The sequence below is a fragment of the Nannospalax galili genome, unplaced genomic scaffold (assembly GCF_000622305.1).
Source record: "Nannospalax galili isolate Female #2095 unplaced genomic scaffold, S.galili_v1.0 scaffold1115, whole genome shotgun sequence".
Taxonomy (NCBI): Eukaryota; Metazoa; Chordata; class Mammalia; order Rodentia; family Spalacidae; genus Nannospalax; species Nannospalax galili.
In genome coordinates this window covers 284,138-308,348 of record NW_008336107.1, presented here as the reverse complement: position 1 = coordinate 308,348, position 24,211 = coordinate 284,138, and the positions used below count along the sequence as shown (strand labels likewise).

The following is a 24,211-nucleotide window of genomic DNA, read 5'->3' as shown; positions in this document are numbered from 1 at the left end:
CTTTCTTTCCTTTCTCTTTCTTTTTCCTTTTTTTTTTTTTTTTTGACTTTTTTGAGACAGGGTCTCCTTGTAGCCCCAGCTGTCCCGGAACTCACTATGTAGACCAGGCTGGCCTCGAACTCACAGAGATCCACCTGCCTCTGCCTCCCGAGTGCTGGGATTAAAGGTGTGCGCCACCACGTCCGGCCCCAGTTTTTTACCTTTTTAACAGGAAAAAAAAAAAATAGATCTTTTTGACAGTTGGGGCACATGACTTTTTGCTTGTACAATAAAGATCCATTGTGCTTGTGGGAAAGAGGCGGTGTCTGTGGAAGGTGACCATTGCCATTCCCAACTCCCTACATCAGAGGCCCACATGGATCATCTGTCTCCAGGTGAATGGGGCAAGGGCACATGGCTATGTGGAAGTGCTAGGGACTTCTCAACAGTTTCCTGTACATTTAATAGACTGCCCGTTTGTGGTCTGGCTTCTTATCAGTTGCTGCATTGAGGATGGAGGAGGGCTGGTGGGGGGGGGCTCCCTCTGTGCATCCCTTATGTCTTTGTAGCAGGCAGAGTTTGTTCCTGTCCTCCAGCCTCGTTTTGGCCCCTGCTTGCCTGATGCCTCTCCTGCTGAGCCTGGTGGGCACACAGCTCACATTGGGATGATCACCAGACATGATGGCACCTGGATCTCTGAGTGTATCCCATCCCCCAAAGCAGAACACATGGCAACTTGCCTGCAGTTTAGATCAGCTTCTCTATGGAAGGTTTTGTTTTCAAATGGTTTTCACTTGTTTTTCTGTGAATTACTGGCCCAAGACTTGAGAGAGAGGCACAGCATAGTCAAAAGTCCCTGTGGCCAGGAGGAAGAAACATATGAGCTTGGCTGGGTGGCTTCCAGTGTGGTGCTGCCTTCCATGGATTGCTGTGAAACCAGGCTGGGTTGGTTCAGTGTTTGGGGTCCATGCTATGGCCCCCACATACTGTCAAGTTGCTAGTCAGCAGAGCCCAGGTGAATACCTGCTCTGGCACCTCTTAACTATGGTACATGATAAGGAGAGTCTTGGGCTAACCCACTCTTTGGAAAAGGAGTAGCCCAAAAGACTCTCTTGTCCTATGTGCTTCTGGCCTCTGGGCTTCTCATTGAGATGTTCATTTGTCAATCTTGTGACTTCTGAATAGACTGGGGAGTGGGGTGTCTTCGAGGACCTTTGGGGTCTCTGAGGGTTGAGCGTGGGATCAGTGTTTTGTGAACATGAGAGAATGCATGGTGGCAGGATGGAGCCTGACTGGAGGCTGAGAGGAGAGAAGGGCCCTCAGGGCAGGGGCAGTATGTGCAGGGGGGCTGGAAAGATGCTGGAGTATGTCCAGCTCTGTGTAGCTGTGTGGTCAGGGGTGTATGACACCCTACTTCCTGGAAGACAAAAGGATCTAGGAAAACAAAATGTGCTTTAAATTTTGACTACAGAAAGATGTGGGATTCCATGAAGCTCAGAGAAAGAGAAGGAGCTCGAGGAAGGGCAGGTTGAAATGGGGCGACAGGGTGGGCTGGAGACCCTGTCTCTGATGGAACCAAGCAGAGCATCAGGGGACTCCAGAGGCAGAGCTGAGCCTGGGACAGGGGTCAAGTGGAGATGGGCAGTGAGTGGAAAGGCCCCCAGGGAGTATGAACCATGTGTTAGCTGCCTGCTTCCAGCCTGGGTCCTAGCACAGACCCCACAATTCATTGCAGACTCCTCCCTGTGCTAGGCAGTGGCAACCAGGCCACCTACCTGTCTTAAAGGACACTGGCCATAGAACTAAAGAGGAGAGAGATATGCAGGTACAGACTCCAAGATAGCACCTGGGGTTCTGTCGGTCAGAAACTGTGGGTGCAGCCCACTGAGCCACCTCCTTTGATGTCCTGCCCCTGCCCAGGTAGGTGTGGACACCTTCTGAACCTTGATTTCCCGAGGGAACCACAAGGGCTCACAGCGTTTGTTCATTTCCTCAGGTCAGGGACTTCTGTGGCCCTCCCAGTCTTCTCCCCCTGTAGTTTGTTCTTGTCCCTTACTGACTGGAAGAGAGAGAGAGAGAGAGAGAGAGAGAGAGAGAGAGAGAGAGAGTCTAGTAAGGTCTAGTAAGGGATACAGGAGACCCCCACACCCTGTAGCCCAGGCTGAAGGGCAGTGAAGTCCTGACTGAGAGCTGTCAAAGCCAGCATGTCAGCGCCAGGGTCTGTAAGACCCAGTTCTGTGCAGCTCAAGGCTAAATGAAATGCCCCTACCCACTCTAGACAGAACCAAGGCATCTGTTTTTGAGCTGACACTTCATGGACATTTTTTTACTGTTTTCTGAGCTTGAGAATAGGGTTGTTCAATATAGAAAAAGCTCTGGGGGTATTTGGGCTTTGACATCAGGAAGGGGCTTGGGGTTCTATATGTAGAACTAACCCATGAGAGATGGTGATGGGGATGAGGCACAGCCACCTGGGTTGGCCGTGAGGGACACTGGGCAGGAGCCACCTGGTACCAGGAGGGCTGACCCCACGAAGAGGGCTTACCCATTGTGAACTTCATCAATATTTGAACACTGAGATGCAGAGAGATGTAGGAAATTGCTGCAGGCCTGAGCCACTCTTCTAAGTATCTGTCCTAGTCACTTTTCCTGAGTTTTACATCTGTCGCATTTGAGGAGTCCTTGCTGCCAGCTGAGGTCTTGAGGGTGGTGGATGTGTAAAGGGTGTTTTGTCAACCTGAGAGTGGTGCATAGTTTGGACCAGACCATTATGCAGAGGTCTCACCTCACTACAGAGACAGGTGGGTATCCAGGGAGACAAGGATGGGACTGGTTTAAACCATCCTGCCTCTGACTGGCTGTATCCACTCATCCTATGCTACCCAGGAGTCTGTGAATGCCTGTCCTGACACAGCAAAGGTGGGGACCAGGGACATCCCATGCCTAGGGCAGAAATGCTGAGGGATGTCCAGAGGGTACTGGATGCCCCACTGAGGCTCTGTACCAAGTATTGCCAGAGATTAGCATGGCTGTGCTGTCAACATGGACTGACTGGTTGTGTCCCAAGGCTGAAGCTATTTGTGCCCTAGTCATCTGGGGCCAGTCTAGGAGGGCTATGAAAGAAGGAAGCTCATGGTTATGGTCCAGGAAGGTCATCCATAGCCAGCCCATCTGCCATTCTACCCAGTATGACAATAGCCAAGACCAAGCCCTGAATCTACAGCTCCCAGCCATACCAAGAGTTGGCAGGCAAGTGTGTCAGCCCTTAAAGTACTGACTGTAGCCAGCTAGGGGACTTAGTGTGATTGTACTCCTCTTGCTGAATCATCTCAGGGACCACAGTAGCCCAGGCAGCAACAACCCCACACCGAGTTGAGAGGACACTGGTGCAGCCCCAGGCTTCAGGGTGGGTCCTCCCTCCTTGTAGAAAATAACACTTTTTCTTCCAAAAGTAGACTGAGAGAGCCTGTCTCCACTTCTTATCCAGATCCCTCTTGGTCACTGCACTTCTTTCTTTCTGAGCATTAAATTACTTAACAAAGCATCACCCTGCTTTTCCTCACTGCAGCCTTAGAAGCCATACAAAATAAACTGAACTAATAAGTCCACTGGAGGTGGGTTTCAGATCCAATATACACAGCTTGGGCTGAGCTCAGGCCAGGGAGTGGCCAGCATTTGCACACTGTTCCTCAAGGCAGGAGAAGGAAGTCAAGTAGTCAGGTTTCCCAAGCCTTTGGACCAACTGGCTCAGGCCAGTGCCATGTACATGAGTACCCCCTTCCTGGGATGTGCCTTCTAGAGAGGAGAGCAAGGCTGGAGTACAGACCTGCCTCACCAGTGTGGCTTTGCCAAATGACCTTGAGGAAGTCTGAGTTCCTTGCCAGTTGCAGCTCCTTGGGAAGCTGTAGGTTAACCCATAATGGCAGCACCTCCTGACATAGCCCAGGATGACCCCATGTCCCCAGGTTAACCCATCCCTCTAGGCCCTGCCAGATGTCACATTCTGTGTGTTATCTGCCTGACCATAGATAAAACTAGAGTAGTGGGGACAGAGCTGCTTAGTAGTAGACCAGTAAAGATCTAGGGAACATGGGCTATTAGAAAAGAGGCATGATGTCTCCCCAGAGCAGGATCAGCCTCAAGGCAGAAATCTTCCAGTGTTCCTGTTCCAGTGCCCCTGTCTGACCTGGTACAAGGCAGGGATCCAGAATTGGCCTCAGACCTACAGAACAATGTATCTTTTTGCACTTGGAAAACCTCCTGTGGCCTTACAGGCCAGTTGAGGCAGTGTCTGTTTCCATTCCAGGGCCCCATGGCTGACTTCAGAGGATCTTCCTGCCTCAACCAGTGGGGCTCCCAAAGGTCTGGTGTTTGAAAGCCAAGTGGTATGCTTTTGTGGTTTTTTTTTTTTTTCTTTTCCTGCCTTCTTTATATCTCTTTTTCTGAAATATGCTTTTAGAGACAAACACTTCTCCCTGAAGCTTGAGGGCTTGTCCTCGTACCTCTACCTCCTCAGCAAAGCCCATGAGAGCCTGCACACGAACACTGGGGATGTTGCCCCATTCCCCCAGGCCAGGCTGGACTCCCTCTCTGACTACTGCCTGTGTCTGTCCCTCCCTGCACACTGATGACTTTTGCTTACATGTGGTAGTGTGATGGGTATGTGCTGTTCTGCCTGACCCTGTGGTCTTGTATCCTTTTTCTTCCCTTACAGGGTCAGCCCTGAAGTGTCTCTGCCTAGGCAAAGAACACAGCAGTAGTAATTATCTGGGTTTTTCACTTCCTTTGACCCCTCTCATTGTATGGGCTTTGATGGCTAGCGCACATCAGGGCCTCCCACAGGCATGTGGCCTGCTCTGTGCCCCATATGCTGGGCCAGTTTCACTTCTGCCTGGCAGAATAGCTGTCCCTTCTGGCTCCCCTTTGTGTTTCCATGACTTTTAGAGTTTGTACCGTCTCGCCAGTCACCTAACAGGCCTGCGTATCCTTTAGAATGTTCACAAAGTGCCACTTATTAATTGGGTCCTTTTCCAAAACTGTAGGATCAGTATTTCCTTGAAAGTACTAACGATGAGTGCTTCCTCCAGGAGAGATACCAGGACTGAATGGGTATTAGTCTACCTGGGCAACTCACCTCTTTCTCTCCCTTCCCTCCTTTTCTCTCTCATCCTTCTCTCTTTTGTGTTTTTATTTTTTAACTCCCCCCCTGCTTTTTCTGGCTGAAAACTTCATGTAGTAATAGGTGTGTGTCAAATCTCATCACTAATGAGTAATCCTTTGCCTGCTTTCCTGTCTCTGGCCACTAAAGTTCACTACATTTTGGAACAGCTTGTTTAAAGAGATGGTCATTTGTAAAGAGATGGTCATTAGCTGTTTGGGTTAGGTTTTGTTTTGATGGATTTGAGATGCATATTTTTAATTGGCTTATTCAAATTTGACAGCCAGAAATTGTGTGTGTAGGGAGGGAAGGAGGGGAAGAGACACCTCTGAACAAGTCCCATGTTGGCCATTAAAAAAAATATATTTTAAAGAAGTAGCCAAATGCTCTTTGTTCTGCAGAGTGGCTCTCAGCTCTTCTCTGCCCAGCATCACCCAACCATAGCTGGAGCCCACACGAGGGACTCTAGGTATTGGTGTCTTTTGTTAATTCCTTCCAAATGCCCTGGTAAGGAAAGGCACCATTTCCTTGTCTTGCATTCCAGCTGCTAAGCCATTAAAATGGACAGGAACGCAAACTACAGTCTGTCCAGGGGCTGCTGGGAGGCTGATGATATTGCCTATGTGCTGAGCACTCTGTAAAGTAGCCCAGCCTCTGCTCTACTGCCCCACGGTATGCTGAGGGTGCAGAGGCCAGAGAGAACCCCAGGAATCTGACCCTGCCTCTGGGACACCAGTGTTCGTGTATGTTTGACTGTGTCATGAACTCCCCATGCTCTCACACATGAGGCTAGTGGGACATGCAGCAGTGGGCACACAGTGAACTTTTAATGGAGGGTGCAAGCTGCTCAGGTTCCTGTCCCCTGCCCTAGCTTAAGAAACAAGTGATGACAGCCTACACAGTCCCTCAACAGTGTCTAACACCAGGCAGCAAGGCCCCTTGATGCAGACCACCTCTTGAAGCAAGGTGTTGCCTGGCCAGAGTGAGGCCATTGATTGTCCCAGCTGTCATGTGAGAATGACTGCTGCCAGCCTGTCAGTGGCACTGGGCAGTGCATGGAGTCACCAATCCTGGCCTGTATGACTCCCCAGGGTCCTCCACCAGAAGCCTGGCCCCAGGCCCCGAGCCAGGTCCCCAGCCCACCCTGCACATCCAGGCGCAGGTGAACAACAGCAACAACAAGAACGGCACCTTCACGGATGATCTTCACAAGCTGGTGGATGAGTGGACAACCAAGACAGTGGGGGCGGCACAGCTGAAGCCCACGCTCAACCAGCTGAAGCAGACACAGAAGTTGCACGACATGGAGGCCCCTGACAAGGCGCTGACTGTGAGTGAGCATGGGTGCGGGCTCTCTCAGGAGAGGGATGGTGGGCATGGTGGCTGTGGCCATGAGTCATTACTAGCATCTTGGGTGCCAGGTGGCCAGCATGTCAAGCACTTAACTTTCATGACTTGGGTCCATCATCTCCACAAGAATTAAGCCTTTGCCCCTGTAATGGTTAGGAGGTAACTTGCCTGTGGTCCTGGCCAGCAGGGGAGACAGACTGAGCTGAGCCTGTGACTCTAGAACTCAGGTACAGCAGAATCTCCAGGCTGGCCAGCCCAGAGCAGGCAAAACAGCCTCTTTGTGGACAGAGCAAGCTTCGTCCTCATTCCATTACTCCCCAGGTTGGAGAACGGGCAGGTGCTCATTTCATCCTCAAGTGACAGCTGTCAATGTGGGGCCAGTGTGGGACAGGGCAAGGAGCTACTCTCATAGGTCTTGGTGTGTCATATGGCTTTGCAGCAGGACCAGCCATGGTGTATGGATGTATTCCCACTTTTCCAGTTTTCTGGAGGAGTTTGTGGAAGATTGGTGTTATTTCTACTTTAGGCGATTCGGTGATTTAGGTTCATGGGTGAAGCCATCTGGGCTGCAGTATTTTGTGGGTGTTGCTTTTAGTGTGGGAAACATTCCTCTGTGAACTTGTGCTTTGAAAAACTTCAAACACACTTCAAACACATCATTAGGATTCAGTGTAATGCTCTGTGTATTTAGCATAATGATAGTAGCATAGCTCTCCTATGGCCCGTGACTTAATGAAAAATATTCTTAATTCTAAAGCTAACCATTGTTAATATATAATCAGTCTTTTTTTTCTGTTATTTAAAAAAAATTACTACTACCACCATCCCCTACACTACCACCACTACTACTATTTTCACACAAGACCTCACTATGTTGCCAAGGGTGCTATCAAAGTTATAGTTTGAAGTGATAATCTTGCCTCAGTCTCCAGGGTAGCTGAAGTTACAGTTAATTTATAAGCTTTGTAAAGCTATAATTTTAAATGAGTATCTTTCTCTAGTCTCATGCCTACCTTTCAGAAACAATGATAAATAGGCCTTACATTCTAAACTATGTCCTGCATTCTTGGCAAGTTATTAATCAGTTCTAAAAATAAAAGGTATATATGTTCAAGGACTGGGAATTAGTACAGTGGTAGAGTGCTTGCCTAACAATTAAGAGTTCCTGCGTTCAATTCCCACTAACCACTAACAAAAATAAATAAAATATTTTTTTAAAAAATTGGAAGTTGGGGCTGGCTCAGAGGTTAAGAACACTGGCTGTTCTTGCAGAAGACCTGGGTTTGAATCCCATCACCCACATGGCAGCTAACAACTGTCTGTAACTCCAGTTCCAGGGGATCCGACAGCCTCTTTTGTCCTCTGCAGGCATTGCATGACACAGGTGCACTTGCCTACATGCAGGCAAGACACGCATACATATAAAAATAATCAATAAAATATTTAAAAGAAAATAAAAAAAATTGAAAGTTGTGTGCTTGAGTAAATTTGAACACTGCTTATTAGAGTTCTCTTTTCGAAAGAAGAAAACATTTTATTTCCAATATTATTTAACACTAAATTATTTCTGAACAGAAGACAGACACTTCCTCTTATGTATCTTTTCATTATTGTTAATTCAAGCTGAAAATAGCCCTAAACTAGCTTTGGACAAAACATGGCAAAATTTGTTTTAGAGAGCACCATTACTGTTGTAAGTCTATTCGATTATGTGGAATTCCAAACACACTTTCAAATGAAGGAAGAAGTGAGACCCCAACATCTGGGCATGTGGCTCAGTGACAGATTCCCTAGGTCAGGTCCTGAGACAAAATAGTACAAAAATAAAAGCTTACAATTTTCCTCATCCAGGAACCAGAACTCACTGCCCATCATCTGGTATTATTTATAGGGTTAACTAGGATTTTCACTATCCACTATGGAAATCAGTATGAAGATTCCTCAAAAATCTAAACAAAGAACTCTCATATGACTCAGCTATACCACTCTTAGGTATACACCTGAAGGCTTCTAAGTCAGCACACTACAGGAGTGCTTGTACATCCATGTTTATTGCTGACCTATTCACAATTACCAGGAAATGGAACTAGTTTAGATTACCATTAATAGATAACTAGATGAAGAAAATGTGGTCCATGAACACAATGGAATTTTAAATTCAGATATGAAGAAAAATGAAATCATGACTTTTGCAGGAAAATGGATGCAATTGGAAGTCATTATGTTAAGTGAAATAAAGCAGACTTAGGACAAATGCTTCATGTTTTATATATGAAATCTAGATTTCAAATTATATTTGTGTGTCTTTATATCCACATACTTATTATATATAAGCGATGAAACTAGAAAGATGATCATGAGAGAGGAGGAAGAGTCCCTAAGGGAGGTTGGAAATGGAAAAGGTGCTGGATACATGTGATAAAGTAGAATTTGGGGCTGGGGAGATGTCTCAATTAGTAAAGTGCTTGCTGCACAGTGTGCTGAACAGCTTTAGTTGTCAATTTGACACACCTGGTTAGAGGGAAACTCATTTGAGAAATTTCCATTGGACTGGCCTGTGGCCATGTCTGTGGGGCATTTTATTGATGGTTGAGTGATGTGGGAGGGCCAAGACCAGAGTGTGCGGTGCCACACCTGGGCAGGTAGTCCTGTATTGTACAAGAAGGCAGGCTGAGCGCAAGCCAGGGGAGCAAGCCAGTAAGCAGCATTCCTCCATGGCCTGTGCTCCAGGTTCCTGTTCTGAGTTCCTGCTTTGGCTTCCCTTGATGATGGACTGTGAGCTGTAAGCCAAATAAACTCTTTCCTCCTCAAGGTGGTTTTGGTCAGTGTTTTTTTTTTTAATTAAAAAATTTAAAAATTATTTTTATTTTATGTGTATGCATGTATTGCCTGCATGTAGGTAAGTGTACCTGTGTCATGCAATGCCCATAGAGGACAGAAGAGATTTTCAGATCCACTGGAACTGACAGTTGTTAGCTGCCATGTGGGTGCTGGGATTCGAACCCGGGTCTTCTGCGAGAATAGTGTTCTTAACCACTGCGCTATCTCTACAGCCCTTTGGTCAGTGTTTTTATCAGAGAAACTGAAGGCAAACTAAGACACATAAGCATGTGGATCTGAGTTTGATCCACTAGAATCCACATAAAAATGCCAGGAGGTGGGCTCAAGAGATAGCTCAGAAGTTAAGAGCACTGGCTACTCTTTCAGAGGACCTGGGTTTGATTCTCAGCGCCCAATGGTGGCTAACGACCATTCATAACTCCAGTTCCAGGGGATCCAAAGCCCTCTTCTGACCTCCCTGGACATTGCAGGACATGGGTATACTTATATGCAATACACATAAAATAAAATTTTAAAAATGCCAGGCAGCATTGGGGAGGCAGAGACAGGAAGATTCTTGGGGCCTGCTGGCAAGCAAGTCTAACCTAACTGATAAGCTCCAAGACAATGAGAGACCTTGTCTCTAAGGAGGTGAGGGATTCCTGAGTATGACACCTGGGGTTGTCCTCTGGCCCATACATACATGCACATACAGGTATCCACACATACATGTTGGGATGGTTAGTCTTGATTGTCAATCTGGTCAGATTTAGAATCAGCATGGAAACAAACTTCTGATCTCAGAGGAATTTTTTTCCCCTTCCTTCCTTCCTTCCTTCCTTCCTTCCTTCCTTCCTTCCTTCCTTCCTTCCTTTCTTTCTTTCTTTCTTTCTTTCTTTCTTTCTTTCTTCTTTCTTTTTGGTCTTTTTTGAGATAGGGTTTCCCTGTAGCCCCAGCTGACCTGGAACTTGCTATGTAGATTAGGCTGGCCTTGAACTCACAGAGATCTGCCTGCCTCTGCCTCCCGAGTGGTGGGATCAAAGGTGTGCACCACCACACCCAGCAGGAATTTTCTAAATTGGGCTACTTGAGGTGGGAAGACCTACTCTGAATTTAGGCAACATCATTCCATATTCCATGTCTTAGACTGAAGACAAAGGAGAAAAGAGCTGAGTAGCTGCGTTCATGTCTGCCTTCTGACTGTGGACACATCGTGACCAGCACCTCACACCTCCTGCCACACTCCTGCCACCTTCCTGTCAATTGCTTCTTGTCAGGTGTTTTTATGTACATAAGCTTCAAAAATTAAGGTGAAGTCTGGGCATGTTGGTACATGCCTTTGATCCCAGCACTCGGGAGGCAGGGGCAGGAGGATCTCTGTGAGTTCAAGTTTAGCCTGGTCTACATAGTGAGTTCCAGGTCAGCTGGGGCTGCAGGGAGACCCTGACTCAAAAAGACCAAAAAAAAAGAAAAAGCAAAACAAAACAAATTAAGGTGAAGGCTAGAGAGATGGCTCAGCAGTTAAGAGCACTGACTGCTCTTGCAGAGGACCAGGGTTTGGTTCCCAGTGGCTACCACCTGTAACTCCAGTTCCAGGGGATCTGGAAGGGAACCTTCTTCTGGTTTCCACAGACATTGCATGCACAGGTGCACTTACATACATGCAGGCATAACACTCATACACATAAAATAAAAAATATTTAAAAAGGCCGCTTGAAAGAGGTACAGGTAATCAGAGAAATAATCACTGTGCTGTGCTGCCCTGACAGCCTGGGGTGATACTCCTGGGCCTCTGAGCTGGGTGCTACTGTCTGCGCCCATCTGCATGCTGTAGTTATGGGGATCCAGGCCCAACAAAGCACTTTTCCTCCCTTAGCCAAGCCTTGTCCAACTGCCTTTCTCAGTACTGTTTCCTCTGCTGGTGGGTCATAGTCTGGTAGAAGAGCTAACCCTGAGGGACAAAAGACCATTGCTGTTTTGAGAGGGTGCATGGAAGGAAGGAGGCCTTCCTGGAAGGGGTGACATTTGAGCCCACTGTTAGAGGCAGAGTGTGCAAGGGCAGGATGTGTCCCCTGACATGGCAGGAGGGGCACACTCAGCTTTGTCCTGGAGGTTGTTGGAGCTACCATAGGCTTTCAGTGGAGCACTGCTTCCACTGTAAGGAAATGCTCCTTCCCCAGTGAGCTGAGGATGACAAGAGACACTCTAGTATCTGAGCTAGGCGTCCTTAGCCCACAGCTCCTCTCACCTGCAAAGAATACATGGAGTTCTGGAAGGATAGCAGATAGTCTCCTGTACCACCTGGAGGGTTAGCATAGAAGGCTGTCTTCCTTGTGACCTCTTTCTTCTCTCTCATTCAACACACAAGCTCTATCCCTTCTCTTGGACCCCAGAGGACACTAGTAACTAATAAACTGCACTGAGGTAAGGCAGCCACCCAGTTACTATGATTGCCAAGCACTGTGGAGCCCCCGAGGCAGTACAAAACCCAGGAGATCTAGAACAGTGGTTCTGAGACCTCCTGTCAAGGGGGCAGGGTACTGGCACTCTTGCTAGTCCTGGGAAAGCGCTTGCTTGAGCATTTTCTCAGAGGGGCATCCGTGGGGCCCTGTTAGTCTAAATCTGGTCCCCACACCTTGCCTCTTCCCTGGAAAGTATATGTCTGCTAGGGCCAGTGGCCCTGACCCATACTCACAGGGGGACCTGTGAGGCCAAGCTGACCTTCACCATCCTTTGGCCCTGCTGTTCCCCAACTTGAATCAGTTTATGGCTGCCAGGATGAAGCCCAAACTTATTGCCTGGCTTGGAACTCCCTATATAGACCAGGCTAGCCTTGAACTCACAGAGATCTGCCTGACTCTGCCTCCCGAGTGATGCTATTAAAGGCATGTGCCACCATGTCCGGCAGAAGCTGGAACTTCTTGTGGCCACTCAGCACCTCTCTCACCTGCCTCACGTATCTTACCCTGTCTTCCCTCTGATGGGAACGTTCCTTAGAGAACCTGTCCATCCTGCTCTGAGGCCAGCCACCTGGTTTGTGCCTGCACTGTGTGGGTTTGCTTTCTTAGTGAAATAAAATTGGCAACTCATCAACCCTGGTACACACCTGTAATCCCAGCATTTGGGAGATGGAGGGAGGAGTACTGGTTTGGGATCATAGTGAGTTTGAGGCCAGTCTGTGCAACATGAGGCCTGGTATCAACACCCCCACTCCAAGGAAACTCATTCTTAAGCCTTATAAGGGCTTTCTTCTGATATACCTGACTGCAGATGGGAGTTTGGGGAGCCATCCACCTGTTCAGGGTCTTCCCGCACCTGGCACCTGCTTTGCTCTTTAGCCACATTGGTTTTGTTTTGGTCTGCCACTTTCTGCCAGTTTGCTTTCAGCCATCCTTTACACATGCTGTCCTTGTCTGGAATCTTCTTTCATAGATAACACCTTTTCATCCATTTCCCCAGAAGAAAATTTCTCTGACCTCCATGATTATGTCAAAATGCTCTTTAAGACTTTGCTGTCAGAATTGTCTCCTTGGGAGGTGCTGCCTGTCCTGAAACTCTGCTTTTGTGGTATTAAATTGTTCCACCCATTCCCCAAATCTGTGAGCTGTGCATACAGGTACTATTTTGCCCATAGTTGGGGCTTCAGGGGCCCACCCCAGTGTCTGGTGTCCTGTTAGTGATCAACAAAGGTTTCCCAGTGATGGGCCACATGAATGGTAGGTGGACTCTCCCAGCAGCAATTTCTGTCTGAAAGCAGTTGGTGATTTCTCTGGCAGTGATTTTTTTTTTTTTTTTTTTTGAGACAGGGTCTCCCTGTAACTCCAGCTGACCTGGACTCGCTATATAGACCAGGCTGGCCTTGAACGCACAGAGATCTGCCTGCCTCTGCCTCCCAAGTGCTGGGATTAAAGGCGTGCGCCACCGAGCCGCAGTGATTTTTGAGACAGCCTCCGAGAACTAGAATGAGGTGTCTGTTTACCCAGTCTATCTTTTCAGTTTCCCCTTCTGTTTCCAGAGGACTATATGCCCCACCCTCTTACTGCCGTTGACATCTTCCTGACAGATGTGTGTCTACCCACGATGGTGCTGCGCCCAGAAGTCTACGGAAGGCTAGCAATGTGTTCTGTAGGGTTCACGGATAGAATAAAGCTCCAGGGTCTGTGTTGCAGTGGCATAGGGAACTGCATAGGTGTTCGCTCTGACACCATCACAATGCTGTGACAGGGTCCCTAGGTCACACGTAGCAGCGACAGGAGAGGAGCCCGCCTGATTCCGTCACTCCAGAACCCAGAGCCAGTTGGTGTGCATCCACGGTATTATGGCCTGTCTTGGGAAGCTGTCACCGTAGGGATGTTTCCACGGCGACAAGTGCATCCCTGCAGATAAGCAGGAGAACCAGAAGATTCCCACTCACGATGGAAGCTGAAGCCTCATAACGGCCTAGGAGAGGCAGAGGACAGGCGCCCCGTCTGCGCACCTAGCTGAGTGCTCGCCTGCGCCCCTGTAGTGGCGCATGCGCATCACGCTCTGCTCCCCGCTCGCCTCCGCCCTCATCGCCCGGGTTTTCAAATTTGAAACCTGCTGCTTTTCCCGCCCGAACGTGTGGACCAGCGGGCGGGAGAGGGCGGGGCCGCACGCCAGCCAACCCCGCCTGGGAGGCTCCACGGCCCGCCCCGAGAATGCGGCCGCGCCGCGCCCACCTGCAACTGGTCTGGGGCGCAGCTCGCCGGCTGAAGCCTGCGGGGCTCCAAGGGCGGCGGGCAGGGCGCAGCACCGGTGCGGAGGCCCCATGCCCGGCCTTAGCGCGCGGCCCAGGGCTGGAGTCGCCGCCCGGGCCGCTTCTCAGGGGCCGCTTCTCAGGGGCCCGGACGTCTCTCAGGGGAGGGGCCGGGGCGGGCCGGGGCGGGGCGAGCCTTGTGTTTGTTGCTCCGAGTCAGTTACATTGTAACAAAAGTGGTGCAGGGGCTGCTAAGGCTAGCATCTCAGGCCTTCTCGCCGCTGGCTGTCGCCGACATGGAGCCGGTGGCCAGCAACATCCAGGTCCTGCTGCAGGCGGCGGAGTTCTTGGAGCGCCGTGAGAGAGGTGAGGACGAACCGGGAAACTGCGGGCCGCGACCTCGCTGACGCCGCCCGGACTGGACATGGCTCCCGACTTGAAGGATGCATGGCTCTAGGGCAACTGGCATGCTGCCGCCCTCAAATCCAGAGGTGTCCGCGGGCGGGTGGGCAGGGAGGGTCAAGGAAATGGTCCGTGCACCAAAAAGCCTTTCCCTGGCTGTGCCGTGCCAGGGGCTCTGGCTGACGGGCGGGGGGCCTCTCTCTGGCAGAGGCGGAGCATGGCTACGCGTCCCTGTGTCGGCACTACGGTCCTGGCACTGTCTACCGGAGGAGGAAGCGACCCCTGCAAGCTCCTGGCTGTCTGGACAGTGGGCGGTGAGAAGGGTTAGGGGCGATGTGGGGAGGGGCTGCTCCTCATCAGGCTCACTTAACCCTCTTTTCACTTCCTTGTTTGCATCTTCTGGGCCTGGTATCCTGCTCCAGTACTACCATCTGCCCTCTCAATCGAAACATGCATGTTTTTCTTCATTCAAGGATCACTTCTTGAATACCTTTGATGTGCCAGGAACTGTAAACAATTCTGGGTCCCCAGGGTCCCCCTTCTCACATGCCTACAAGTCCCTCACCCATACATACAGTCTCCTGTTTTTCCATCTGTGCCTCACCATCTTTGCATATGCTGTTCCCTTTAAATGCTTTTCCCTCAACTACCTTTTCTAGGAAACTTGTTTTTTGCTCAATTCACCTGTCACATCTGTCCAGGAAGTCTGTCTTGCCTGGCTGTCAGGGAACCTCCTTTGGACCCCACTACCACGTAGGCGTTCTTGTAGCATTTGCCTCTCATCACTACCCGAGGTTCTGGTGTCCCAAACCAGCACAAGTCCTCCTCACAGGGAACTCATTTGGGACTTAGAGCCCCAGAATGTCCTGGGGCTGAGAATTTGGGCAGTACCAACTGCCCCTCACTTCGTCTTCCTTGGCATTGGCAGGTCTGTGCACAATGAGCTGGAGAAACGTAGGTAAGTCTCTTTTCACTTCCTTGTTTGCATCTTCTGGGCCTGGTATCCTGCTCCATCTGGGCCCCAGTAGCACCAGGCCCCAAGGATCATCTCTCTCAGGCCTTTCCTCCCTTGCTGCCCCTCAGGCCAGTGAGGTGGGGTTGGCACTGTCCTCCAGACCCTTTCCCCTGCAGGAGGGCCCAGCTGAAGCGCTGCCTGGAACAGCTAAAGCAGCAGATGCCCCTAGGGGTTGACTGTTCTCGATACACTACACTGAGCCTCTTACGACGTGCCAGGACACACATCCAGGTACCAAGCTGCCTGTACCCCGAGCTTAGTTGCCAGGCCATACAGAGTGGTGTAGTGTGGAGTGCCTGATTAGACTGTGGGAAAAGGCCACACATAGCCCTTCTGTGCTCTTAGTTTCCAAATCTTGTCTAATGGGAAGAAGAGCAGATAGTAACAATGTTGTTCTGAGGAGTTAGCAAATCCACCTCATAAACTTTCACTGATGTTGTTACCATTGTTATTTCTTAGATCCTAGCTGCAAGACTTTGGGCAAGTCAGGTAGTCTGCTGAGACTTGTTTCATGTTCAGTTCAGTAGGGAGGGAATGGCTGTTGAAAAGATTCTGTTGTAAATCCTACAATAAAGGTCCTTAGGATCATAGAGGGCCAGTGCCTACTCCCTCCAACCCCCATCCTTCATGGCCTACTGGGTTGGGTTCTGATGGTATTGTAGAGGCAGCTGGAGATCAGGAGGGAGGGCAAAGGACTGAGGTGAGACCTCCGGAGCTGGTCCTCCAGCGCTTTGCTGCTGTTTGGGTGGAGCATCCTGCCCCCTGCTGGACAGGAGTGGATGTGCAGACACCCAGGCCCAGGCTATGGGTACATGCTGCCTTGGATTTTTCTTGCCCTCCTGGCCCAGGTGATGGGAAGAAATGGAGGTATAACCAGACTGAAGGCATAGCAGATGAAAGGCAGATTGAGGACCAAGGTACCAGTCCCTGACTTGAATTCTCAACAAGTATTTCTTATGTACTGGGGGCTGGAGAGATGGCTTAGTGGTTAAGAGCACTGGCTGCTCTTGCAAAGGACCTGGGTTCAGTTCCCAGCACCCACATGGTGGGCTAACAACCATCTGTATAGCCAGTTCTGGGGGATTTGACGCCCTCTTCTGACTTCCATGGGCACTGCACGACATGGCTGTACTTACATACATGCAAGCAATATACTCATACATATAAATTAAAAATAATGAAAAAATATTAAGTACTTGCTCTGCTGGGCTCTATTCTAGTCACTAAGGATCACAACAGAGCCAGATCCATTGCCATTCAGCAAATAGCCCATGGCTACATGAAGCACTGCACAGCTGCACAGGTGCCTGCTGTCACCTTTAGTGTTCTGGTTGGCAATTAGGCTCTGGTTTTCCCCCATGGAGCTTGCTTGGCCTCTTTCGCACGTAGATGACTTGTGCTACTCAGGTGTTGACTGGCCTGTGGGCAAGACCTAGACCTGGGTGTGGCTTGCCTTGAGACCCTATCACTCCTCTCCTGGACAGCTGTTTCCCCTCTAGTTAGTCTCTACTAGGCTGCCTTCCACTTGGCTGCACACGAGTATCTCCTGAGGCCCATCCCTGAGTGAAAACCCTCACAGACAGGACACAGCCTCAGTTCCTACTTCCCTTGAAACTCAAGTCTCTCCCCAACCCAGGCCTTGCCATGATGGCTTTTTGGGGCTCCTTTCCCCGCCCACCTCAGAAAAGGCTACTCTCTCCAAACTTCCAGGTTCCCTCTGGCTTGGTGATAACTGACCCTACATTAGCCTAGATAGCTTATCCTTCTACACCCCAAGTATTCTTGGCTTTTTCTCTCCCTTACCCCCCCCTCCTTTTTAAAATTTAATTCAGGGGCTCCAACCCTGGGTCTTGCACATGCTTGGCAGTTTCCCACTGAGCTGCATTCCCAGCTGCTGTCCTTCCTTCTTGAGTGACTGAATGCAGGCTTCTGCTCAGTGAGGGCCATGTATGACAGAACCCTTGGCTTTCCAGACCCTGAACTTAGAATTGGAAGAACTTAGGGGAGGAGGAAGTTAATGATAAGGACACCTTAGGCTTCTTGAGGGGGATCCTAAACAAGAGTTACAAACTAGTAGCCTTTGTTCAGTCTGCAAACAATTGAAATTAGTTGGCAGCACTTTAAAGCACATTTGACATGAAAGCTCTGATCTTCTAAGCATCTTTTAACAAAACAGGAGATGGGTAGTGCTGGGTCTGTGTCCATGTGGCAGCACTGGCTGGTACCTGGAGGTGGCTGCCACCTCCTTTAGCCAGAGTATGTACTTGTCAGGATGCCATAGTTCCCTCCAGCCCCAAAGTTTATACTGCCATCATATTCCACACCATTGTATCATATGGGCATTTGAGATTGGGGTACCCTGCCAACCATACTATCTGGACAGATCTGTAGGTCTAATAGGGCAGGAGGGGTGGCTCCTTGGAGTATATGAAGCAACCCTCTCGTCGATTTATATGGTTGCCTGTCAGGAGTAGGCAAGGGCATTGTGTGGTCATGGCACAGCAGAGAGTACGAAAGCCCTGGGCAGCTGACCCTGGCTCTACTCATATGGGTTCTGCAGAAGCTGGAGGAGCAGGAGCAGCGGGCTCAACGGCTCAAGGAGAAGCTGCGCAGCAAACAGCAGAGCCTGCAGCAGCAGCTGGAGCAGCTCCAGAGGCTGCCAGGAGCTGGAGAGCGGGACCGGCTGCGGGCTGACAGTCTGGACTCTTCCTGCCTCTCCTCTGAGCGGTCTGATTCTGAACAAGGTGAGGGCCCGGAAGCTGGGGATGGTGGTGGTGGTGTGGGCTGTGTGGGTGGCTGGGCTTCTGACCAGACCCTTCTCTGTGAAGAACTAGAGGTGGATGTGGAGAGCCTGGTATTTGGGAGTGAGGCAGAGCTGCTGCGGGGCTTCAGCACTGGCCAGGAACACAGCTACTCACACAGCACTGGCACCTGGCTATGATGTTTGCTGCCCAGAACCCTTTTCATTTCGACTGGACTGAGCCTGCCTGGCAGTGACTCCCCCACAAGTCCTAAAGTCTGCTCAGATCCATTTGTGGGAAAGACTAAAAGGACCCTTGTGTGGGACAAAACTGCTGCACATGTTGGGCCTGGGTCACTCCCTCCCAGGGCATTTTATGTAGCACTTGGCCCTGCTCTGCTGCCCCACAGGTGCAGGAAGCCTGTAGACCCTCATATTCCTTCCTAGACAAAGCCCCTGGCCTCTGCCCTACATACACTGCACAGTATTTTCATTAAAAGTTTCTTTTGTAAGTTCTCTGTGATCTTGCCTGATGAAATGGAGGAGGTCCCATTCACAATTGGAAAAGAGGAAGCAAGATCACAGCGGCCAGCAACACTGCCATGAGCTAGGTAGTACTCACCTAACCCTCAGAATGCCAAGGCTATTTATTCTGTGTCCACTTTGGTGGTGTGAGGCTGAGTGATATGACTTGCCTGAGGTCCAGACCCCGAAAACAACGGAGTCAAGACCCAAATGGGGGGCGGGGGGGAGACTGGAGAGATGGCTCAGTGCCATCTCTCAGTCAGTGCAGTTAAGGGCACTGACTGCTCGATTCCCAGCACCCACATGGTGGCTAACAATTTTAACTCCAGTTCCAGGGGAATCTGATGCCGCCTTTTGACCTCCACAGGCATTGCACGACACAGGCGCACTTACACACATGCAGGTAATACACTCATGCACATTTAAATAATAATAATAAAAAAAAAAAGATCCAAACTAAAGCTATCTGACTCCAGAGCTGGGGCCAATTGAATCAAGTGTTTATTGAGTGCCTGTTATGTGCTAAATATTGTTCCAGGTACTTGGGACACATCAGAGAATAAAACAAGGAACCCTGCCCTTGTGGAGCTTACAGTCTATCATTCATTATCATTTCACCTACACACTGCTTGTGACCTTGGGCAAGTCACTGCACCTTTCTGCACCTGTTACAGCTGCCCAATGGGGGAACAAGCTGGCTGGGCTCAGTGCACACCGAGCCTGGTATACTGTGGATGCTGAGCTAGACACCTGCCCCAACCCACCACCCAGACAGTAGAGGGCCCAAGTTGATTTTTAACAATAAAGAACATGGGGAGAAAGGAGAGGAAGCTGAGTTGCATTGGCGGTGAGCTAGACGAACTGCTGCTGCTGCTGTTGCTGCTTGGTGGCAGCCTTGTTGGCGAGATCCTTGGCCTTCTCTGTAGCTGCCAGTGCTGTCTCCTTTGCTTTCTCCTTGGCCTCTTTAGCTGTCTCAACAAGTGTTTTGGAAGGGGCCTCACCTGCAGCAAAACCCATGATTCCAGTTTCAGATGATGCCTACCAAATCCACCCAATCCCAGTTCCATCGTGGCAACTACTGTGTGCAGACCAGGCTCCTTAGAAAATGAGTCATCTTATTATCAACCTCTCCCATTCCCTACCCCCAACCCCCAGCACACACAAGTCTCAGGTTCAGATCAGGGCAGTGACTGGGCCAATGCCTTATCAGTCAAGCTGTTAAGACCAACACAGTTATTCCTAAGGAGGATCTCCCAGAGTGTCCAGAGTACTCACCTTGTAGCTTGGCCAAGATGTACTCAAAGCCCTTCATTGTCTTGGTCACATTGCTTTTGAACCGGGCAAGACCAAACTCCTGGCAGGAGAGGGGAAGGATGGGGACATGCCCAGTGACTCAGTTCAGCCAAGCCCAGAAGCCCTAGGTCCCAGAGCCACAGCACCCTCTATCACACTACTTACCTGGACAGCTCTGGAGACACCAAATAAGCTAGAGGAGACCCAGGCTTCCCGACGGATTTCGGTCCAGCCGATGTTGTCAGAGTTCACACAGTAAACACATCGTTCCTCCACCATCTGTGCAGGGAGTCAGGCCAAGCACCATGCAGGGGCGTCTTTTGCTCTGCTCACTGGCACACAGACTCAGACCCTATCCCTGCTGTGCTGCCCAGGCTAGCCCCTAATTCCTGCACTCATACTGGCTGAGTCACTGCCTCTTTCACAAGGGGAAGCAATGAAATGAAAACTCTTTCCTTCTTGTTACTGCATGCCTAAATGGCATTTAAAGAAGGCCAAAAGAAAAGCCATTTGGTCCTCCACAACTTCTCTGTTGACCTTGGAGGGACACAGTCTCGGGATCAGTAGGCATTCCAACTGCCTTCTGCACGCCTATAAAAAACATAAAATACTATACTATACATACTATAAAAAACAGCTGCCAGCCGTGGTGGTGCACAACTTTAATCTCAGCACTAGGGAGGCAGAGGCAGGCGGATCTGTGAGTTCAAGGCTAGCCTGGTCTACACAGTTCCAGGACAGCTGGGGCTACAGGGAGACCCTGTCTCGGAAAGACCAATAAATAAATAAATAAATATCAGCTAACCACCATAGCTTTCATTATCAGAAGAGAAAGAAGAAAGCAGATGCCTTGAGAACACCTGTCAGAGATGCCTGTCCTGGAATCTACCAAGCAGAGGCAGTGTCTTTCAGTCGTCTGAGGTGACTTCAGATAGTGCTGGGCAGAGGAAAATGCCAACTTACTTTGTGACCTTGAAGGACATAACTTTCTGAGCCTTCCATCTCTCAAAGTTACAGAAGTAGAGAAAGAATTCTCTGAAAACTTGCAGGGTATTCACATATAAAAAGATGCTGTGTAACATTCATTAAACATGGATTTTTCAAGCTTTTGAATAGGCCAAAGGTATCTGTAATATGTTTCTCCCAAACCTCAGGCAGAAATCCTATTAGGTGAAACTGAACTGTGGAACTTGTCAAGTCAGAGTGGGGCTAGGGTCCCAGAGCTTCAGCTCATAAGGCACACCCAAGGTATCTTTGGCTTGATAGACTTCCAAATGAAAGTCACTGCCTCCTTTCCTCCCTCAGCATTGTTCCTCTCACCCAACCAGTATGTCATACACAACCAGAGCATTTAGTGCATAGTGTTTGCAACAATTCTGAAAAAAAGGTGCCTTTCCCCATCATATGAACAAGGAACAGGTCCAGAGAGGCTGAAAAAAATCATCTGAGATAGTACTCTATAGTCACTGCTCTTCAGTGTCCTAGACCTACCTCAGGATACAAAAGTTTCCTCACAACTTTCTAACCTTAGTTCCAAAGAGCAACTATTCTAGGGAACCAAAGGAGCTCTCACCATCAGCCTGGCATGGTTGATGTTCCAGGTGAAGGTGGTCATGGTCTGATTCTGTGGGTCCACAATAGAGTCCTCCAGGATGTATACCGAGTGAGCAACGTTGGCAGGAAACAGTCGCTCTGCCCAACGTGGCATCCTGTTAGTCTTGGTCAGGAGTCTCCGGGACAGAAGCTTCTGGTCAGGGGTCACCTCCCGGTGCACTATGTCTTCAGTTAAGACATGTTTGCTGCAGGTGTCAAAGTAAAGACGAGCCTTAAAAATCTGCTTCTGACAGGCTGAATATGGGCTCCCATTTGGAGCCTCCTGGTCATGGCTTCCTGCAATCTAACAGTGATCCCGGGGCAAATTCCAACCCGCGCCTCCTCCCAAGACCAGGATTCCTGCGCCTTCCTGAAGATTTGTTGTACCACTAGAGAGCGCCACAGGCAGGTGAGCAGGCAATCCCTAGGATTTCCAACCCCAAGATACCTCCCAACTCCCAGGCCGCCGCCTCGCCGCCTCTTCCTGTCTCACCGCTCCGAGGTGGCAACATGTTAAGACTAGGGCCTAAATCACTACACCCAGACCCAGCCTTCTCCTACGGCCTTGTAAACCTGGCTAATTCTTGTCCGATAAGGTCTTCGGGCCCTAAGTATGGCCACGGTTCCGGATATTCGCCACGTCGAATTCGATGTCGAGTCTTTACTAGCCCTGTTACTCAAGAACAGCCCACATTTCATCTCCAAAAGTTTGGGAGGGGCGGCTTGCTCTAGCCACGGCCACATACCTATAGGGATTCGGGTACCGCTGCCAGAAGGCAGCGAACACTTGGTCCCAGGAACTTCGGAGCACGCTCTGGCCCAGAAAATACTTCACCATCGTCCCGGCCTAGGCGGGCTCAGCACCCACGCAGCATCAGGTGCGGAGCCCGGGGGGCACGTGGCTCGGCGCACGCCCGCCAGGCTCGCAGCTCAGTCACCGTCTTGCCGCGCCGAAGTGGCTGCCGCCGCCATGAGGGACTACAGGCCCGTACAACACTTCCGGCGCCCGGCACCAGATGGACCACTTCCGGCGCCCGTGGCACGTGACCTAGCGTCCCGCCTCTTGCCGCGGAGTAGCTGTGGTAGGAGTGGGAGTCGGGTTGCAGGGGCTCCGGGTCCAGCTGGGAGTCAGGGCGCAGAGCCTGGTGGGAGCCAGAGCAGGCGGGTGAGCAGCTGCAGGTTCCGGCGGCGCCGAGAGGGCGCTGTGCGCGCTCCCTCTCGGGGAGACATTGCGCGCCGGGGCGGGGGTGGGGCTGCGCGGTGGTAGGCCCTTGGAGTCTGGGTCTGAGGCTTGGGCTCTGCCTGGGCCCCGCGGACCCTGACTTGGGTGCGGCGGCCCCGGGAGCATGAGCGGGCAGCGCGTGGACGTCAAAGTGGTAATGCTGGGCAAGGAATACGTGGGCAAGACGAGCCTGGTGGAGCGATACGTGCACGACCGCTTCTTGGTGGGGCCCTATCAGAACGTGAGTGCACCCGCACCCCTCGGGGGTCCCCACGGGAGGAAGGGGGCCAACCTGCACGCTCGGCCCTGATCGCTTCCCCGGTTGCAGACCATTGGGGCTGCCTTCGTGGCTAAGGTGATGTGCGTCGGAGACCGGACAGTGACTCTGGGTATTTGGGTAAGTCCCCTGAGAATATGGTCCTGAGGAAACTCATCCCCGAGGTTTAATGCCTTACCTCTTAACTAGTTGACTATGGCCTCCTAGAGGCCATTTTTTTCTTCTCCAGATCCGTTTCCTCATCTAAAAAAAAAAAAAAAAAATGGGGGCTCTGGAAGACGTGGGCCTAGTTTTGTAGTCTTGGGAAGGAACCTAGTAACTCCCTCTGCCTTTCAGGACACAGCAGGATCTGAACGCTACGAGGCCATGAGCAGAATCTATTACCGAGGTGCCAAGGCAGCAATCGTCTGTTATGGTAAGGGGTTGGATTCTGGCCTGTTAAGGGTTGGGTCCCAGGCCAGCCTCAGAGAAGAGCCTCTGATCCTTGATTGTGTCTCCTGCATGACCCCTACCAAGACCTCACTGACAGCAGCAGTTTTGAGAGAGCAAAGTTCTGGGTGAAGGAGCTGCGTAGTCTAGAAGAGGTAGGTGGCCAGACCTCACCAAACGATCAAGGACTGAGACTGTTGGTCTGTGGATAATCTCAGCCTAATCTTCTGCCCCAGGGCTGTCAAATCTACCTGTGTGGTACCAAGAGTGATCTGCTGGAGGAAGACAGGCGGCGCCGTCGTGTGGACTTTCATGATGTTCAGGACTATGCAGATAGTAGCTATCCTTAAGCCCCTAGGTGGGAGGGAGTAGCTACTTGACTGGGTCTGGCAAATTCTGCTAGGACAGCTTTCTGGTCTCCTTCAACCTGTGAGGTCTGGGAGAACTGCTAGCTACATTATGTTGACCTGATTCTCAGGTATGAAGCCTTAGTCACTTCTCTTTGCAGATATCAAAGCACAGCTCTTTGAAACATCCAGCAAGACAGGCCAGAGTGTGGGTGAGTGCTGTCTTGGGGCCTGACAGCAGAACAGGCTGGGACACAAGAAGATCCCATGGCTTGCTGGCACCAGGCTCTCATTGATGTTCCCCCCCCCCCCAGATTAAGCCTTTCAGAAAGGTGCGGGGGGAG

The 24,211-nt window shown here is 50.4% G+C and overlaps 3 protein-coding genes and 1 pseudogene across 9 annotated transcripts in view; 3 read left to right on the top strand and 1 right to left on the bottom strand.

Annotated features, from left to right (window-relative positions):
• LOC103732374 overlaps positions 1 to 6,899 on the top strand; it is a 24,825-nt pseudogene extending 17,926 nt beyond the window's left edge.
• Positions 6,900 to 14,175: 7,276 nt separating this feature from the next.
• Positions 14,176 to 22,319, top strand: Mxd3 (MAX dimerization protein 3). Of its 7 annotated transcripts, none has more exons than XM_029562431.1 (6): positions 14,178 to 14,390; positions 14,635 to 14,740; positions 15,355 to 15,384; positions 15,510 to 15,672; positions 18,002 to 18,185; positions 20,826 to 21,556. In XM_029562431.1, the coding sequence occupies exons 1-6, from the start codon at positions 14,321 to 14,323 to the stop codon at positions 20,990 to 20,992; spliced, it is 720 nt and encodes a 239-aa protein (XP_029418291.1). In that variant the 5' UTR covers positions 14,178 to 14,320; the 3' UTR covers positions 20,993 to 21,556. The 7 variants fall into 7 exon arrangements, with proteins under 7 accessions (XP_029418296.1, XP_029418291.1, XP_029418294.1 ...); XM_029562434.1 differs by lacking the exon at positions 20,826 to 21,556 and adding an exon at positions 18,276 to 18,693 and having other exon boundaries at positions 14,181 to 14,390; XM_029562435.1 differs by lacking the exon at positions 20,826 to 21,556 and adding an exon at positions 21,847 to 22,319 and having other exon boundaries at positions 14,183 to 14,390.
• Positions 19,164 to 22,572, bottom strand: Prelid1 (PRELI domain containing 1). Its single transcript, XM_008830928.2, has 5 exons — positions 22,339 to 22,572; positions 21,573 to 21,798; positions 20,165 to 20,278; positions 19,982 to 20,060; positions 19,164 to 19,707 (listed from the first exon to the last, which is right to left on the bottom strand). The coding sequence occupies exons 1-5, from the start codon at positions 22,428 to 22,430 to the stop codon at positions 19,559 to 19,561; spliced, it is 660 nt and encodes a 219-aa protein (XP_008829150.1). The 5' UTR covers positions 22,431 to 22,572; the 3' UTR covers positions 19,164 to 19,558.
• Positions 22,573 to 22,673: 101 nt separating this feature from the next.
• Rab24 (RAB24, member RAS oncogene family) overlaps positions 22,674 to 24,211 on the top strand; it is a 2,100-nt gene continuing 562 nt past the window's right edge. The window contains exons 1-6 of the mRNA XM_008830929.3: positions 22,674 to 23,055; positions 23,143 to 23,211; positions 23,428 to 23,506; positions 23,608 to 23,675; positions 23,757 to 23,856; positions 24,029 to 24,079. Coding sequence (XP_008829151.1) covers positions 22,939 to 23,055; positions 23,143 to 23,211; positions 23,428 to 23,506; positions 23,608 to 23,675; positions 23,757 to 23,856; positions 24,029 to 24,079 — 484 coding nt within the window. The 5' untranslated portion in view covers positions 22,674 to 22,938. The remainder of the gene's footprint in view (positions 23,056 to 23,142; positions 23,212 to 23,427; positions 23,507 to 23,607; positions 23,676 to 23,756; positions 23,857 to 24,028; positions 24,080 to 24,211) is intronic.

Bases quoted from the DNA above. Each gene is read 5' to 3' on its own strand.
- Prelid1 (XM_008830928.2), bottom strand. From the start codon at position 22,430: ATGGTGAAGTATTTTCTGGGCCAGAGCGTGCTCCGAAGTTCCTGGGAC. The intron at 20,061-20,164 runs GTAAGTAGTGTG...CTCTCCTGCCAG, and splicing joins GTGTCTCCAGAGCTGTCCAG to GAGTTTGGTCTTGCCCGGTT. The intron at 19,708-19,981 runs GTGAGTACTCTG...GTTTTGCTGCAG, and splicing joins CATCTTGGCCAAGCTACAAG to GTGAGGCCCCTTCCAAAACA.
- Mxd3 (XM_029562431.1), top strand. From the start codon at position 14,321: ATGGAGCCGGTGGCCAGCAACATCCAGGTCCTGCTGCAGGCGGCGGAG. The intron at 14,741-15,354 runs GTGAGAAGGGTT...TGGCATTGGCAG, and splicing joins GGCTGTCTGGACAGTGGGCG to GTCTGTGCACAATGAGCTGG. The intron at 18,186-20,825 runs GTGAGGGCCCGG...TTTCATTATCAG, and splicing joins GCGGTCTGATTCTGAACAAG to AAGAGAAAGAAGAAAGCAGA.